The sequence below is a fragment of the Nerophis ophidion genome, linkage group LG03 (assembly GCF_033978795.1).
Source record: "Nerophis ophidion isolate RoL-2023_Sa linkage group LG03, RoL_Noph_v1.0, whole genome shotgun sequence".
NCBI classification, from domain to species: Eukaryota; Metazoa; Chordata; class Actinopteri; order Syngnathiformes; family Syngnathidae; genus Nerophis; species Nerophis ophidion.
The window spans coordinates 33,672,791-33,692,426 of NC_084613.1; the positions used below are offsets into that span (position 1 = coordinate 33,672,791).

At 42.1% G+C, this 19,636-nt stretch overlaps 1 protein-coding gene across 1 annotated transcript in view; it reads right to left on the reverse strand.

The window, feature by feature from the left end:
- Positions 1 to 19,636, reverse strand: part of dnaaf9 (dynein axonemal assembly factor 9) — a 70,613-nt gene that overhangs the window by 23,272 nt on the left and 27,705 nt on the right. Inside the window, exons 27-31 of the mRNA XM_061894965.1 lie at positions 13,442 to 13,579; positions 13,239 to 13,364; positions 2,358 to 2,395; positions 1,940 to 2,075; positions 1,729 to 1,815 (exon numbers count right to left, since the gene is read on the reverse strand). Of these exons, the coding sequence (XP_061750949.1) occupies positions 1,729 to 1,815; positions 1,940 to 2,075; positions 2,358 to 2,395; positions 13,239 to 13,364; positions 13,442 to 13,579 (525 nt within the window). The remainder of the gene's footprint in view (positions 1 to 1,728; positions 1,816 to 1,939; positions 2,076 to 2,357; positions 2,396 to 13,238; positions 13,365 to 13,441; positions 13,580 to 19,636) is intronic.

Here is a 19,636-nt window from a genome sequence, read left to right on the forward strand (position 1 = left end):
CACAATGTTCCAACTTTACTGGTTTTAAGTTTTGTATATTGATGCAGTTTTAAATGTCTTTTCGTTTCAATAAATAAGTGTTTAGCAGTTGCAAACTTTTAAAAACAGGGCATTTTTAATAAGAAATTCCCATTACGTTTATTAAATTCATAAAGGAGCCCGTCGAATCTCTTGGTGAGGTAGCTTGCTGCATCCAGTCAAATTTTAGAACTGTTTGCATTACTTTATTTACAAGTAATAAATCATTGATCAATTATTGACGTTTACTAATCGATTTAAGATGTCCGAATTGCGCTAGTTTGCGCTCTGTTTGCTGCACAGTAGCCATGTTGGTTTAGCGGCACACCAAATTGTTCACTTCCTCTCAAAAGTCACATATCTAAATACAACCTTTTAGAACATGGAGGACAATATGCAACTTTTTGACATTTTTTTAAAATTTTATGAGATACAGAATTTGTGGGTTTTATTAAGTGTGAACTATGATAATCAAAATCCTGAAGAAATTGAATACATTATTTGTTGTTGTATTTTAATGTACTGTTTAATATTTCTCGTATACAATTTGTTAATACACTTTGTTGTGTCTATCATCAACCTGCCAGGTACAGTGCTGAAGGTCCATATGGCCCCATTCATGGGTGGATCTTGCATGAGAGGAAGGTTGGGGGTTAATCACTTTACAATGCAGTTTGCTGAAAACGATGGAAAGCCCCACTTTACATATCAACTGACGCTGTGGTCAAAGTTGGAATTGTCACAACAACACAATTTAAGGTATTCAACAGTCTACTGCTGTTGGATAAAGTAGACTTTCTTGTCTCATAATTTCAACTTTTCTATGTCATAATTATGACATTTCATCTCATAATTTTTACATTTTAGTTCATAAATAAAACGTTTTATCTCATAATTTTGTTTTTATTATTTCAAAAGTATGACTTTTTATCTCATAATTTCGACTTTTTTTTGGCTCATAATTATGACCTTTTCATCTCATAAATTCGATTTTGTATTTCTTAAGTATACATTTTTTCTCATAATTTTGACTTTATTTCATAAGTAAGACTTTTTATCTCATAATTTTGACTTATTTTAATCTTATAATTGACTTTTTATTTCATAATTTCTACTTTGGATTTCATAAGTATGATTTTATTTATTTATTTCATAAGTATACAATTATTCTCATAATTTCGACTTGTAATTTCAGAAGTATGACTTTTTATCTCACAATTTCGATTTTTTTTTCTTCATAATTTCGACTTCCTTGTCTATTAATTTAGATTTTTCTGTCATAATTATGACTTTTAATCCAATAATTTAGATTTTTTTTAGATCTCATAATTATGAGTTTTTATATCATAATTTCGATTTTGTATATCATAACTATGACTTCTTATCTCATTATTTTTTTTATATAGTGCATATCCCCCAATTTGTCACGTTTCATGTGTCAGGTAAACCGTGACGAATGAGGCCATATGACTCCAGTACGAAAAATGGACATTAGCCTTTAGCTAAAATCTGGTACGTTTACATTTTTATGTCCATTAACGTGCACAATGTGTAAATAAACTAAAATAAACAATAAATGGTTCAATCAATCAATGTTTACTTATATAGCCCTAAATCACTAGTGTCTCTAAATGGTTATGGTGTGTTCCGCAGCCAAACCAGTTGACGACCACTGTGCTATGGTATCATAAGAGATGAAAAGGTTCTCACCAGCCTGGGTAGAGGACATAACGTGCTCTCAGCATTTGAGGTCCATTGAAGCTGCTCTCGGACAAAATTAGCTTGACATCTTCACTCCTGTTGAAGCATTACAAAATATGAAGCATTACAAAATATGAGCAGAACCATGACAATAACATCTGTATATTGGGACAACGGCAATAAAAAATATTCCAATGCTGGCCTTCGGTGGGTGTCCTACCTGGTGACAGCTCCCCTTGGTGCCAGGACAAAGGCTGCCGTGGGGTTGGCGGTGCGTACCAGCTGCTGAACGTGCTGCACCAGGGGATGCTTCTGCTCTGCCACAGGCCCGGTAAACACAACTCTGCTTATGATACCTGCAAATAAAAACTGTATTAAATGTCATAATTTATCTACGCAAAAAATTTACTTTCAGCTGCAGTGTTGCAGCACAAGGAAGGGAAGTTTCCTTTGCAGGAGTCTTGGTGGCAAACTTGAAAACATTCAGTGACATGACAAATTGAAACTAATTTAAATATCAATTGCCTACTTCAGTTTAAAATACACATCCTGGGCTCCTTTGTGACGCTTCTGGGAGTGTTTTTGTTGACAATATTATATTGTTTGGGACCCTGGGACACGAAGCAGGCGGGACTTACCTTGACTGCACTGCTCCAACAGTTTAGGGAAGGCAAACCTGAAGAAAAAATGAGAAAAAAACACTGAGGGTTCTTTTGTCTACTTAGAGCTGCCAGTGCACAAGACGTGCACATGCAGAGCTTCACAGACCACGTGATGGGTGCCAATAAGAGTGTTTGTAATATACATGTGCATACACAAGCACATATGTATACATACTTTCATGCAAATAATCACGTTTCATCAAAACATATATAAACGTTGTCCCCCACCCCAGAGGAAACCGGGTTAAAACACAGCACAGTGATGAAGCTTAACTTTTTTGTACTATAACAATCTACAAGGTTAATATAGTCCGCTTCCTTTCTTTCTCTCCATTTATTAGCTTTATTTTGTAATCAAAGTTTTCATTACAATTATGTATTGTTGCATTTGAAACAATTATATTGTTGATGATAATAATAGAGGTAATTATTAACATTATTCATTATCAACAGTGTTATTTCTATCAGTATTTTCATAGTTCCATTTTTTGTGCAATAATGTTCATTGTCATTTCTGTGTCAATACTATTCACATCAGTAACTGCTTCTTTGCCATCATTTTTACTATCATATGTACATATCATATTTGCTGATGTTGTTGTAGTTTTTGTTGTCTCTTTCTTATTCCCCTTGTATCTTGTCCCTGCAATTTCCCCCCTCTGTCTTCCTTTTGTTCTTATTTCTATCCCCTCCTGCTCCGATCCGGGTGCGACAAACATGAAATAAATTATCTATTTAATAAAGTCAAATACAAATAAGGCAACACGAGAGGTATCATACACTTCACTTTTCCTAAGTAAATGTGTACAGCAGATATGGGCATCTACATCAACATTATGATTTCTCTGAGTGGCTGGACAGGACAAAAATATTAAAAATAAGAGCGTTCATAAGACAATCTTAACAAGTAAGTTGTTGAGCATGTGTGTGTTTGCTGCTGCAGTAGTAGATATCTCAAAATCTCATCATTAATACAAGATGAGTGCATGCGGGGACATTTTTTACTGTGACGTTATTGGGTGATGTCACTGTCCCTGAATTTCACTTGAGCGTCCAAACTGATCAACCCTGTAAAGTGAATGCCAGCCGAGGGCTAAGTCTTCATGGTAACCAAGTCATTAGCCCCCTCCACTGCAGTCCTTTGAGAGGCTGCTGGCAGGAGGATCAGTCATTTATCTTCCCCGTCCTGATGTAATGAAGTGTCCGTATCCATCACAAAGAATGGATCATGACTGACTGATAAGCTTGGCCGAGGGGAGAGGTTTGGGAGTGTGGGCGAGGGGCAGCATGGAGGGGGGTAATTCACACATGTGGCTTTGGCGGATTAGGGGGGCTATGTCAAGGGAGGTGACAGACGGGTCAGAACCAAGATGGGCTAACCACACCCAATTAGCAACACAGCTGGGGCCCGCTGACCACCACACAATCTATAGCGACACAGGGTGGAGGGGCGTGACTCGTGGAAGAAGATGCCTCAAATAGAAGTCATTTTGTGGGCCAACTGTTAAAGGGTGGGTCCACAACTTCCTGGAAAACATCAACATTAACTAGAAAATGCAATTCTGCTAGGAATTGTATGTGAATGCCCAATGTGTGATTGTATGAAAAAGTTGAATGTTGAAGATGGGAAACTACTGCAACGTACTATGAATTTAGAAATGAAAAATATATGTTATAATAGTTGGAATCCAACATAGCCAAGGAAGTATGCATTCCAGAATAAACCTGCTAAAATAACTCTAGTGGGTCAGTCCATGCTTTCAGGCGGTCGGGTATTTGAACCAGGTCCTCCCATTTGAAAATTGATCATGCTAACCACTGTACTAAACAGCCTGACTTTGAAGCCAGTTTGCCGCTTTGTGTAAAAAAGATGTGCGCGGCTAATTTTGGTAATATAAATCAATTTTTTTTTCTTTTCAATAAAATGTATTTATTTGACTCATGGGTGTAAATATTTTTTTTCAAAAAGACTGTTTTTTTTGGTACCTTCCAGGGTTCAAACACACATCAGTGGGATGAACAGCATGTGTGTTATCCTTTCAGCCAGACTGTCTAGCTGTCAAAATGATGTTCAACTTTGAATTTTAAAAAGAACGATTGAGAGAAAGCATTGCTTTTTTTGCTCATTTCTGACAAAATGTTGTTTTTACTACAACAAATATATTTTCTGATTGGTTTGTAATATCTACTTGCAGTCAAGGTTATTTTTAGGCCGAAAAAGATGGCAACCGTAAGTGAGAATGGTGGGATGAGTACCAACTATATTGTCCATCCATCCATTATCTACCGCTTGTCCCGTTCGGGGTCAAAGGGAAGCTTGAACCTATCTCAGCTGCTTTCCGGCGGAAGGTGGGGTACACCCAGCCAGGCTTTCAAGCCAGTTTGCCGCTTTGGTTAAAAAAGATATGTGCGACAGGACTACCTTTTGGCTAATTTCGGTAATATAAATCAATGTTTTTTCTTTACAATAAAATGTATTTATTTGACTCATGTGTGTAAATATTTTTTTAAAGAAAGACTGTTTTTTTTGGTACCTTCAGGGATTCTAACACATCAGTGGGATGAACGCATGTGTGTTATCCTTTCAGCCACCCTGCTTAGCTGTCAAAATGATGTTAAACATTACATACATCAAAGGGAAGTTGGCCAGAAGTATTGCTGTCCTGGGTAAAACAAGGCACATTCTTAATCAAAAAACATTACACACTCTTTATTGTACACTTGTTTTACCATATTTGAGTTACTGTCTAGAAGTTTGGGGAAATACATATAGGACGAACATCCAACCACTATTCATAATGCAAAAAAGGGCCATCAGACTGATACATAACACAGGACCCCGAGAACACACTAATGGATTATTTATAAAAACATTTGATTTAAAACTACCAGATCTCATCCAACTCAAGACTGCCCAAATGATTTATAAAGCAAGTAAAGATTTACTTCCAACAGGGTTACAGAGAATATTTTTACAAAGAGAAGGGAATTATAATTTAAGAGGAGAACTACTTTTTAAGATCCAATATTGTAGAACAACGCAGAAACGAATGAGTATAACAATAGCAGGGGTTAAAATATGGAACTGTTTAAAGGATGAAATAAAACACAGCACCAACATAAACCAGTTTAAAAAGCTTTTTAAATCATTTATCATTAGTAAATATAAGAAAGAAGAGCAAACATTGTTTTAGAAAGACAATAATATATATGTATATAAATACAATGTATGATTTCATAATTATACATATAGGTTATATTAAAATGTATATATTACCACTTTATATGGAATTTGAATGAATTGTGTATGTATAATGTATGTATGTATGTGTGTATATGTGTATGTATATGTATATATATATATATGTGTGTGTATGTATGTATGTGTATATGTATATATATATATGTGTGTGTATGTATATGTATATATATATATATATAAGTGTACAAATGTATATGTTTGATTTAAATGTTAAACTATGTATATGAGACGTGTGCTACATATATGTTGCTTATATATTGATTAAAAAAAAAAAAAAAGTAATATAAGTGAAGCATGTTTTAGATTTTATATATTTTGAAGCTTGTTCTTGTTGTGATGGGGTAGGTTTATATAAGCGTTGCTTCAACCTACACCCTTTCGGCTCAATCATTGCTCAAATGAGTGTTTTTTTTTTTTTTTCTTTTCTTGTTGTTGTTCTTTGTTTTATGTGAAGATTGCCGAAATTAAAAAAAAAAAAAAAAAAAAAAAACATTGAAACTTTGAATGTTAAAAGTAACGATTGAGAGAAAGCATTGCTTTTTTGCCCATTTCAGACAAAATGTTTATTTTTACTACAGCAAATATATTTTCTGATAGTTTGTAATGTCTACTTGCAGTCAAGGTTATTTTAGGCCGAAAAAATGGCAACCGTAAGTGAGAATGGTGGGATGAGTACCAACTATATTGTCCGTCAATCCATTATCTACTGCTTGTCCCGTTCGGGGTCGCGGGGAAGCTGGAACCTATATCAGCTGCTTTGCGGCGGAAGGTGGGGTACAACTCGTCCAATATTTTGCAAAATCATCAATACTGTAATAACTGGGAATTTGGGGGATTAAAAAATACCAGGTGTTATTGTCCAAATCAAAACAAATATTTTACAGGTGGAATGGTTGAAATTTGTTGCTAATTGTGCGAGGAGTAGTCGAAATAAAAAGGGGCGAAAAACATGAAAATTATGATTTATTGTAAAACCGGTATTATTGGGGAATGAGCACACATGCTGAATGTTTTGATGTTAGAGCGGGATCAATCGGATGAATGGTTCGGGAGTTAGAGGCGGACGAAAAATGCTGCAGAAGAATAATAATACATTGATGAATTCTGGTGGAGAATAATATAGTGTTCACACAACAAGCTGAAGATATTCACAATGTACAGTAGCTGTGGGGGTCCAAATTGCAGTACCAGCACACCGAAGAAGAGTCTATTACCGGAGTGGCAAAAGTCTTAAGACTGAAAAGCCTAGGACAAAAACGAGATTGAATGTACGTAAGTCTGATCCCCGAGCCTCGAGTCTGAATGGCTAAAAGCATCACGTGACCACCTCCTGGAAACCTCCAGAAACGTATCCCCATCAACCTTGTCAGTCATCATCTGAGCTGTTGTTCATCGGGGGAATCCAATATTCCAAGCTATTATACTGCTTTATTTTGCCTTATCACTGATTATATAACCGGGCCCGGGCACAAAGCGATTAAACTGCTCTGTTTTTTTTTTTTTTCTAATACTGCTCACTGAAACTAAATCGCTTTTCAGGCACCCTTACATGCGAAAAATCATACCTAATTTTTCAAGGGCATGTATCCTGGTGAAAATTTGTGGATTTTAGAAGTCCCTAGAAATTCATAGAACTGACACTAGATCACACAGTGAAATTAAAATCAACAGGTGTGCCTATCATAGCAGGAAGGCACAAAAGCGGCTAAAGATGCTCCCAGAATTAAACAAGGAGCTCACTTCAACAAAGCAAATGATTTATCAAACATCATACAATAGTCAGTGTTGGTAATAAAGGAGTTATTCTTTTCAGAAACAAGTAATCTAATTAATCACTGTTCTCATCGTTGCTGAGAATGTGAAGTGTCTCGTTACTACAGTTCGGTTGACTGAAGCGAAGAGCATCATGTTTCGGCCACACGTCAGCTGCATGCAGAGGGAAGGGGCGGGGGCGATGACACCGTTGTAAAAGCAATGAGGATGTTTTGAGGGTTGTCTTATTTTTATTTCGACTGCGTCTTTTCCCCGTCAGCCATGTTGTAGTTTTTTGCGCTTCCATAGCTAGTCTACTGACAGTTATAAATTCGAACTGTAGGCTAATTTGTATTGGAAAGGGCAACAGCAGAGGATGCATGTGCATGTATGAGCCAGTCTGACCCACAACAAGAGGATAGCGTAAAAGAAGGAGCGTATTGTCGACAGTGTAGTAGTACAATGGCGGACACGCGCAAAGTTCTTTGGGTACAACTTTAGGATAAATGGGGATACCCATTAACATCACTAATGGAAAAAAGGTCAATAATGGAGGAACTTCCAAATGCTTTGTATAAAGGAAGAATGAAGGAAGGAAATATTGTTTTATAACAAATTCTTCAATGCCTCCACGATTTCATAAAAAATGTTCAAACCTTATGCAGAACCCAAATACACAACAGCAGGTTCCATTAGGTAAGAAAATTTGGTTTTGCATAGGAGGGCCCCTTTATACTTCAAAATACAGTGCAGATAGTGGCTACTAACAAACGTTGTCCAGCCATGGGCGCGTAAACAAAAATTATGCTACATTTTGCAAATGAAAGACGCTAAAAATCAATCCGCTACAGGTCAATATATGCAACGCTAATGTTTCTTAACCATGAAGTGTTTCTCAGCAGTGGGCCGCAGCGGTACTCAGTTGTAATTGACTTTTCCACCACCTGTGGGAGTAATGACAATTACAAACCAAACAGAAGAAGTCTGGATAAAAATTATACCTCATACAGAGGTTTCTAAAGTACAAAAATAATGGTTAATGTTGTGAAGCTGGCATTTTAATTTGTACGTACATTTATTGAAAGTTTATTCAAGAAACATATGTTATCAATAATTTAGTTAGAATGTATTAATTTATATTAGCACTGCATAATAGCACTGAGTCCCGAGCGCGGCCACCACTGTTGCTCACTGCTCCCCTCACCTCCCTGGGGGTGGAACAAGGGAATGGGTCATTTGCAGAGGGTAATTTCACCACACCTAGTGTGTGTGTGTGTTACTATCAATGGTACTATAACTTTCTATCCATCCATCCATTTTCTACCGCTTATACCCTTTCGGGGTCGCGGGGGGCGCTGGCGCCTATCTCAGCTAAAATCGGGCGGAAGGCAGGGTACACCCTGGACAAGTCACCACCTCATCGCAGGGCCAACACAGATACACAGATCTAACTTTTTATAATTGTATGTCAATAATTTTTTTCCCTATGCAGTATAATTGATTAATATTTATTTTTCTAATCAGCCAGTACCGAAACCTTGACAATATTTTATTTGTGATTAACACATGCTTTAATATCAATTGAAAAGGTTTATCCTCTTAAACTGTAAGTAAGTTAGATATAATTATTGAATACTATTAAAATCAAGCGTTAATATTTGTAATATTTCCCTCTCCATGTGAGACAGGCCCCTTCTTCTGCTATTTTTAAGACCCTTCTTAAAACCCATTTTTATTCACTGGCTTTTAACCCAGCATGAGACTTTAAACTGTTTTTAACTTTTAAATTTTTTAACAGTTTTTAACTTTTTAACTGCTTTTTATCCAACAAATTGTTCTTAGGATAAATTGAATTTGCTATTTAAATGTGTTTTTTACATCTGTTTTAAATGTTATTTTTTTAGTCTGTCCTTTGCCTTTATTTCTTTGTGGTGTACAGCCCTTTGTTCTTCAACTGTGCTTGTTCTTAAAGGGCTTTATAAACAAAGTTGGTATGGTATGGTATGGTATATTTGTATTTGTATTCTGTAATGGAAAAGTTGGGACCTGAGGTCCAAAAGGTTAAGAGCCTCTGTGCTTTGCCACTTTAAACATAAAGTGGGGCAAAAAAGTATTTAGTCAGCCACCGATTGTGCAAGTTCTCCCACTTAAAATGATGACATCCATCCATCCATCCATCCTCTTCCGCTTATCCGAGGTCGGGTCGCGGGGGCAGCAGCCTAAGCAGGGAAGCCCAGACTTCCCTCTCCCCAGCCACTTCGTCTAGCTCTTCCCGGGGGATCCCGAGGCGTTCCCAGGCCAGCCGGGAGACATAGTCTTCCCAACGTGTCCTGGGTCTTCCCCGTGGCCTCCTACCGGTTGGACGGGCCCTAAACACCTCCCTCGGGAGGCGTTCGGGTGGCATCCTGACCAGATGCCCGAACCACCTCATCTGGCTCCTCTCGATGTGGAGGAGCAGCGGCTTTACTTTAAGTTCCTCCCGGATGACAGAGCTTCTCACCCTATCTCTAAGGGAGAGCCCCGCCACACGGCGGAGGAAACTCATTTCGGCCGTTTGTACCCGTGATCTTATCCTTTCGGTCATTACCCAAAGCTCATGACCATAGGTGAGGATGGGAACGTAGATCGACCGGTAAATTGAGAGCTTTGCCTTCCAGTTCAGCTCCTTCTTCACCACAACAGATCGGTACAACGTCCGCATTACTGAAGACGCCGCACCGATCCGCCTGTCGATCTCACGATCCACTCTTCCCCCACTCGTGAACAAGACTTCTAGGTACTTGAACTCCTCCACTTGGGGCAGGGTCTCCTCCCCAACCCGGAGATGGCACTCCACCCTTTTCCGGGAGAAACCATGGACTCGGATTTGGAGGTGCTGATTCTCATTCCGGCCGCTTCACACTTGGCTGCGAACCGATCCAGTGAGAGCTGAAGATCCCGGCCAGATGAAGCCAACAGGACCACATCGTCTGCAAAAAGCAGAGACCTAATCCCGCGCCCACCAAACCGGAACCCCTCAATGCCTTGACTGCGCCTAGAAATTCTGTCCATAAAAGTTATGAACAGAATCGGTGACAAAGGGCAACCTTGCCGGAGTCCAACCCTCACTGGAAACGTGTCCGACTTACTGCCAGCAATGCGGACCAAGCTCTGACACTGATCGTACAGGGATCGGACTGCCATAATAAGACAGTCCGATACCCCATACTCTCTGAGCACTCTCCACAGGACTTCCCGAGGGACACGGTCGAATGCCTTCTCCAAGTCCACAAAGCACATGTAGACTGTTTGGGCAAACTCCCATGCACCCTCAAGAACCCTGCCAAGAGTATGGAGCTGGTCCACAGTTCCACGACCAGGACGAAAACCACACTGTTCCTCCTGAATCCGAGGTTCGACTATCCGGCGTAGCCTCCTCTCCAGTACACCTGAATAAACCTTACCGGGAAGGCTGAGGAGTGTGATCCCACGATAGTGGGAACACACCCTCCGCTCCCCCTTCTTAAAGAGAGGGACCACCACCCCGGTCTGCCAATCCAGAAGTACCGCCCCCGATGTCCACGCGATGCTGCAGAGTCTTGTCAACCAAGACAGCCCCACAGCATCCAGAGCCTTAAGGAACTCTGGGCGGATTTCATCTACCCCTGGGGCCTTGCCACCGAGGAGCTTTTTAACTACCTCAGCAACCTCAGCCCCAGAAATAGGAGAGTCCACCACAGATTCCCCAGGCACTGCTACCTCATAGGAAGACGTGTTGATGGGATTGAGGAGGTCTTCAAAGAATTCCTTCCACCTATCCACAACATCCGCAGTTGAGGTCAGCAGAACACCATCCGCACCATACACGGTGTTGACAGTGCACTGCTTCCCCTTCCTGAGGCGGCGGATGGTGGTCCAGAATCGCTTCGAAGCCATCCGGAAGTCATTTTCCATGGCTTCCCCAAACTCTTCCCATGTCCGAGTTTTTGCCTCTGTGACCGCTGAAGCTACACACCGCTTGGCCTGTCGGTACCTGTCCACTGCCTCTGGAGTCCTATGAGCCAAAAGAACCCGATAGGACTCTTTCTTCAGCTTGACGGCATCCCTCACCGCTGGTGTCCACCAGCGGGTTCTAGGATTACCGCCACGACAAGCACCAACTACCTTGCGGCCACAGCTCCGATCAGCCGCCTCGACAATAGAGGTGCGGAACATGGTCCACCCGGACTCAATGTCCAGCACCTCCCTCGTGACATGTTCGAAGTTCCTCCGGAGGTGGGAATTGAAACTTTCTCTGACAGGAGACTCTGCCAGACGTTCCCAGCAAACCCTCACAATGCGTTTGGGCCTACAAGGTCTGTCCGGCATCCTCCCCCACCATCGCAGCCAACTCACCACCAGGTGGTGATCGGTAGAAAGCTCCGCCCCTCTCTTTACCCGAGTGTCCATAACATGAGGCCGCAAATCCGATGACACAACTACAAAGTCGATCATGGAACTGCGGCCTAGGGTGTCCTGGTGCCAAGTGCACATATGGACACCCTTATGTTTGAACATGGTGTTTGTTATGGACAAACTGTGACGAGCACAGAAGTCCAATAACAAAACACCACTCGGGTTCAGATCCGGGCGACCATTCTTCCCAATCACGCCTCTCCATGTTTCACTGTCGTTACCAACATGAGCGTTGAAGATCCCCAGCAGAACAAGGGAATCACCCGGGGGAGCACTCTCCAGTACTCCCTCGAGTGTACCCAAAAAGGGTGGGTACTCTTTACTGTTGTTTGGTGCGTAAGCGCAAACAACAGTCAGGACCCGTCCCCCCACCCGAAGGCGGAGGGAGGCTACCCTTTCGTCCACTGGGTTGAACTCCCACGTGCAGGCTTTAAGCCAGGGGGCAACCAGAATTGCCACCCCAGCCCGTCGCCTCTCACTGCCGGCCACGCCAGAGTGAAAGAGAGTCTAGCCCCTTTCAAGAGAAGTGGTTCCAGAGCCCTTGCTGTGCGTCGAAGTGAGTCCGACTACATCCAGCCGGAATTTCTCTACTTCGCGCACTAGCTCAGGCTCCTTTCCCCCCAGTGAGGTGACGTTCCACGTCCCAAGAGCGAGCTTATGTAGCTGAGGATCGGACCGCCAAGTGCCCTGCCTTCGGCTGCCGCCCAGCTCACATTGCACCCGACCTCTATGGCCCCTGCTATGGGTGGTGAGCCCATTGGAGGGGGGACCCACGTTGCCTCTTCGGGCCCCATGGGTACAGGCCTGGCCACCAGGTGCTCGCCATCGTGCCCCACCTCCGGGCCTGGCTCCAGAGGGGGGCCCCGGTGACCAGGGAGCACATGGATGATACAGCAGAGGATTGGGAGAATGTCATGTGGTCAGATGAAACCAAAATACAACTTTTTGGTATAAACTCAACTCGTCGTGTTTGGAGGAAGAAAAATACTGAGTTGCATCCCAAGAACACCATACCTACTGTGAAGCATGGGGGTGGAAACATCATGCTTTGGGGCTGTTTATCTGCTAAGGGGACAGGACGATTGATCCCTGTTAAGTAAATAATGAATGGGGCTATGTATCGTGATCAGTGAGAGGTTTGAATGGTTGACCAAATACTTATTTTCCACCATAATTTACAAATAAATTCTTTAAAATTTCTACAATGTGAATTCCTGGATTTTTTTTCACATTCTGTCTCTCACAGTTGAAGTGTACCTATGATGAAAATTACAGACCTCTGTCATCATTTTAAGTGGGAGAACTTGCACAATCGGTGGCTGACTAAATACTTTTTTGCCCCACTATATATGTGTTATTCATAAATTAGTGTAATGTCTAATAATATGGAGCTGAGCTTGACATGTCACCTGTGCTCCATGCAGGAGGCGAGTGGATCAACACAGGCAGCGACAGCGCCGATGGTGAAACGGGCCTGGACAACGGGGTCCGGGTGGAAAATCACAGCCTGAACAACATCCAGAACATCTGCATATCTGTGAGAGTGGGATTGCATGACAGCATTACTATCTCTGTCAAGGCAGAATATCTACTGCGTTCCATCTTTTCCTACCCGGGTGAGAGGACCAACAAGCGCCACTTCCCTCCCTGCGTCCTTTTTTGGTTCACTACCAAGTCTGACAGAAAGTCCTGCAGGTGAGAGGCTGAGAAGATGTCACAGGGATCAGCAGCGGACGGATACACCAACCACCTGCAGGCACCAGGAGAGTTTGATTATTCTTGAGTACTTGTGTGACGTGTTATCAATACTAAGTTGATGAAACATCGAACCATATACCTAAAATTGTTGAGTCAATTGAATCTTAGGCCATGTCCACACGCTTTTAAAAATGCCTCACAGATATTAAAACGGTCTACAGCAGGGGTGTCAAACTCATTTTAGATCAGAGGCCTCTTAGAGGAAAATCTATTCCCATGTGGAAATCATGGCATAATAACTTAAAAATAAAGACAGCTTCACATTATTTTCTTCGTCTTACTTTGCCCAAAAATAGAACAAGCACATTCTGAAAATTTACATATAACAAATAAACCTCTTGGCAAAACACTCCAATTTAGTTGAAAATTATGAGGAAAAAAACACAATTGACTTTTGTCTCAGTGTTTTTACAAAGCCATTTATCTTTAAGGACTTCCCGCACACCATGACCACCACTTCCCCGAAGACAGCTGGCACTTCTTTCGGCGACAGAAAGTTCTGTGAGTATGGCTTCCTTCGCTTTGTGCACCTTACTCATGGATAGGTTGGCTCTGCTAGTGAGCCGTATCCGCCAGTTAGAGCGGTGTAATTTCGTAACTTTAGATGTTGCGGACACATCTGCTAGCGTTAGCTGTAGCGAGCTAACTAGCCCGGCCTGTAGCAGCCCTAAGCGGCCTACAAGCTACGGTGTACCGGTTGAGACGCATAACAGATTTAGCCCTTTAGCTAGTCCTACACCCCAGTCCACCGAGCACCACACTTTAGTCATAGGGGACTCCATCACCCGAAACATAAAGCTTAGCAAACCAGCCACAATTAAGTGTATTTCGGGGGCCAGAGCACCTGATATTGAAGCTAATCTTAGGGAGCTAACTCGCAATAGACCTAGTAAACACGTACGACAGGCTAATCGCACCACTAGTTATGCGAACATAGTTAAACACGTTGCCTCCAATGACACTAGGATGAGACAGTCAGAGATTACAAAGAGAAACATAGCCAGGACTTGTGATCTCGCTAGAAAGATGTCCAGGCATCAAGTAATTGTCTCTGGCCCCCTGCCTGCAAGAGGCAATGATGAGAGATAGAGCAGATTAGTCTCGATTAATAAGTGGCTGGCTAGCTTCTGTAGACAACAGGGACTAACGTACATTTATCATTGGCCCTCCTTCTGGGGAAAACCTGGCTTGCTGATGAGAGACGGCCTTCACCCGAAATGGGAAGGCGCTATCATCTTGTCTAGGAACATAGATTTCTCTTTAAGTCACACCTGACTAACTGCACTAGAGCAAGCCTGGTCACAGGCAATTACAGAGCCTGCTAGTCTGGGTGAGGAGTAAGTTAAGTTAGAACTAGCCAGCGCCAGGCTGGATAATCCCTGCACACATAGCAAATTCCTTAGAATAATACACAACTCACATAATGTTTTTTCTGCTATGACTGTGTCCGAGTTGGACATGCGTTTTACTGAGGCGGCAAATTATGATGCGTTCAGGTTATCGCAGCACCAAGCAAACAGTCTGAAAATACCCTAGATATGGTCCTAATTATTTTAAGTGCACTATGCATAACAAACGCAACATTATTACTATTGATACCACGGATAATTTGATCAAAAACGCTTCAAAACAGCCCACTACCTATAATTTGGGCTTTTTAAACATAAGATCATTTGTTTTCCAAAACGTTATTAGTTAATGAGGTCATTAGAGACAACAATCTTAACGTCATCGATCTCAGCGAAACCTGGCTTAAACCAGACAACTTTTTTGCGCTAAATGAGGCTTCTCCTCCTAACAATACGAATGTGCATATTGCCCGTCCCATTAAAAGGGGTGGGGCGCACTAATATACAACGAAAACTTTAACCTTAGTCCTAACTTAAATAATAAATAGAAATCGTTTGAGGTGCTCACTATGAGGTCTGTCACACCGCTGCCTCTATACCTGGCTGTTATCTACAGCCCCCCAGGGCCCTATTCGGACCTTATCAGTGAATTCTCAGAGTTCGTTGTTGATCTAGTGACGCACGCCGATAATATAATTATAACGGGGGACTTTAATATCCATACGAATACCCCATCGGACCCACCGTGCGTGGTGCTCCAGACTATAATTGATAGCTGTGGTATTACACAAATAATAAATGAGCCCACGCATCGCAACTGTAATACAATAGACTTAGTGCTTGTCAGGGGTATCACCTTTTCCAAAGTTATGATACTCACATATACTAAAGTAATGTCCGATCATTACCTTATAAAATTCGAAGTTCAGACTCATGTTCGGCAAGCTAATGATAATAATAACTGCTATAGCAGCCGCAACATTAATGCTGCCACAATGACGATTCTTGCTGGCCTAATGCCCTCGGTAATGGCACCATTCTCAAAGTGTGTGGGCTCTATTGATAACCTCAATAACAATTTTAACTACGCCCTGCGCGAAACCATTGATAGTATAGCACCGCTGAAGTTAAAAAAGGCTCCAAAAAGGCGTAACCCATGGTTTACAGAAGAAATTAGAGCTAATAAATTATCATGTAGAAAGCGACTAAACTTGAGGTTTACCATCAAGCATGGAGTGATAGTTTAATAACTTATTAACGCATGCTTACCTTAGCTAAAGCTAAATATTACTCAAATCTCATCCGCCTTAATAAAAACAATACTACATTTTTGTTTAGTACAGTAGCATCGCTAACCCAACAAGGGACTCCTTCCAGTAGCTTCATCCACTCGGCAGATGACTTTATGAATTGAAATTGAACTCATTAGAAAGGAGATTAAAGACAATGCGTCCCAGCTACAACTGGGTTCTATTAACACTGTATATACGGCGGATACTGCCCTTCAAAAAAGTTTCTCTCGTTTTGATGAAATAACATTAGAAGATTTGTTACAACGTGTAAATGCCCTGCGATGAGGTGGCGACTTGTCCAGGGTGTACCCTGCCTTCCGCCCGATTGTAGCTGAGATAGGCGCCAGCGCCCCCCGCGACCCCGAAAGGGAATAAGCGGTAGTAAATGGATGGATGGATGGCATGCTTACTTGACTCACTTCCTGGGAAACTTATCAAGGAGCTCTTTGTATAAATAGGTCCATCAGTGCTAAATATTATAAACTTATCACTTTTCTCTGGCACTGTTCCCCTAGCATTCAAAAAAGCGGTTATTATCCTCTCCTTAAAAGACCTAACCTCGATCCTGACCTCATGGTAAAGTACCTTCCCTTTATATCGAAAATCCTCGAAAAAATTGGCAGAGCAGCTAGATGAACACTTAGCATCTAACAATCTATGTGAAACCTTCAATCCGGTTTCAGGGCAAATCACTCTACGGAGACAGCCCTCGCAAAAATGACTAATGATCTATTGCTAACGATAGATTCTGATGCGTCATCTATGTTGCTGCTCCTCGATCTTAGCGCTGCTTTCGATACCGTCAATTATAATATTTTATTAGAGCGTATCAAAACAGAATTGGTATGTCAGACTTAGCCCTGTCTTGGTTTAACTCCTATCTTACTGACATGATGCAGTGCGTTTCCCATAACAATGTGACCTCGGACTATGTTAAGGTAACGTGTGGAGTGACCCAGGGTTCGGTCCTTGGCCCTGCACTCTTCAGCATCTACATGCTGCCACTAGGCGACATCATACGCAAATACAGTGTTAGCTTTCACTGTTATGCTGATGACACCCAACTCTACATGCCCCTAAAGCTGACCAACACACCGGATTGTAGTCAGCTGGAGACGTGTTTTCATGAAATCAAACAATGGATGTTTGCCAACTTTTTGCAACTCAACACCAAAAAAACGGAAACGCTGATTGTTGGTCCTGCTAGACACCGACCTCTAATTAATAATACAACTTTAACATTTGACAACCAAACGATTAAACAAGGCGACTCGGTAAAGAATCTGGGTATTATCTTCGACCCAACTCTTTCGTTTGAGTCACACTTTAAAAGTGTTACTAAAACGGCCTTCTTTCATCTCCGTAATATCGCTAAAATTCGCTCCATTTAGTCCACTAACGGCGCTGCGATCACTATCCATGCGTTTGTTACGTCTCGTCTCGATTACTGTAACGTATTATTTTCGGGTCTCCCCATGTCTAGTATTAAATAATAAACAGTTGGTACGAAATGCGGCTGCTAGACTTTTGACAAGAACAACAAAGTTTGATCATATTACGCCTATACTGGCTCACCTGCACTGGCTTCCTGTGCACTTAAGATGTGACTTTAAGGTTTTACTACTTATGTATAAAATACTACACGGTCTAGCTCCAGCCTATCTTGCCGATTGTATTGTACCATATGTCCCGGCAAGAAATCTGCGTTAAAAGGACTCCGGCTTATTAGTGATTCCCAGAGCCCGAAAAAAGTCTGCGGGCTATAGAGCGTTTTTCATTCGGGCTCCAGTACTCTGGAATGCCCTCCCGGTAACAGTTCGAGATGCCACCTCAGTAGAAGCATTTAAGTCTCATCTTAAAACTCATTTCTATACTCTGGCCTTTAAATAAACCCCCTTTTTAGACCAGTTGATCTGCCGTTTCTTTTCTTTTTCTACTATGTCCCCCCCTCCCTTGTGGAGGGGGTCCGGTCCGGTGGCCATGGATGAAGTACTGGCTGTCCAGAGTCGGGACCCAGGATGGACCGCTTGTCCAGAGTCAAGACCCAGGATGGACCGCTAGCCTGTGTATTGTTGGGGACATCTCTGCGCTGCTGATCCGCCGCCGCTTGGGATGGTTTCCTGCTGGCTCCACTTTGGACAGGACTCTCGCTACTGTGTTTGATCCACTTTGGTCGGGATTTTCGCGGTTGTGTTGGATCCACTATGGATTGGACTTTCATAATATCATGTTAGATCCGCTCGACATCCATTGCTTTCGGTCCCCTAGGGGTGGGGGTTTGCCCACATATGCGGTCCTCTCCAAGGTTTCTCATAGTCATCATTGTCGACGTCACACTGGGGCGAGTTTTTCCTTGCCCTTATGTGGGCTCTACCGAGGATGTCGTTGTGGTTTGTGCAGCCCTTTGAGACACTTGTGATTTAGGGCTACATAAATCAACATTAATTGACTTCCTGTTTTGAATTATCATGTTGCCAGTTCATTAAAAACGTTTCGAAAAGCAGCCGAGTGTTTTCTCAAAGTGCCACGTAGGTGACATCCCCAACTGCCACAACATATTCATTTATGATTATTCAAATATTACAATTACAATATCCATCCATCCATTTTCTACCCATTATTCCCTTTGGGGTGGCGGGGGGCGCAGGTACCTATCCAAGCTACAATCGGGCATAAGGCGGCGTACACCCTGGACAAGTCGCCACCTCATCGGAGGGCCAACATAGATAGACAGACAACATTCACACTCACATTTACACACTAGGGCCAATTTAGTGTTGCCAATCAACCTATCCCCAGGTGCATGTCTTTGGAAGTGGGAGGAAGCCGGAGTAGTCACGGGGAGAATATGCAAACTCCACACAGAAAGTTCCCGAGCCCGGGATTGAACCCAGGACTACTCAGGACCTTCGTATTGTGAGGCAGACGCACTAAGCCCTCTTCCACCGTGCTGCCCCCAATTACAATATAAACATAACAATTATCTAAATGACACCTTAGCCGAAATCAAGGTATCATAACTACAAGCGTAACCAGTGTGAACATGGTAGATTTAAGCATAAAATAAAAAAGAACAGATTACAAATGTAAAAACACACATTTTTACAATGGAGTTCAGGGTGCGCATCGTGCATTCAACCAATTGCAAGCGCCGCATGGAACTCATGTTGACTTAAGTCTTTGCATCTTACAGTTTCGTTATTTTATCCGTTGAGTTGATCATTTACAATGAAAGAAGGTATTGTGCATTGATACTGCTGCCATCTTCTGCCAAACACAACAGGACTGATTGGAGTAGCAACAGCCATTCCAGTGGGCGCTTAAAGTCAGCTGACCGTCATCTTCAAACACTGTTATGTGTGACGTGGGTTACACTTAAATTGTTATAACGACATCCAGTGGACACAT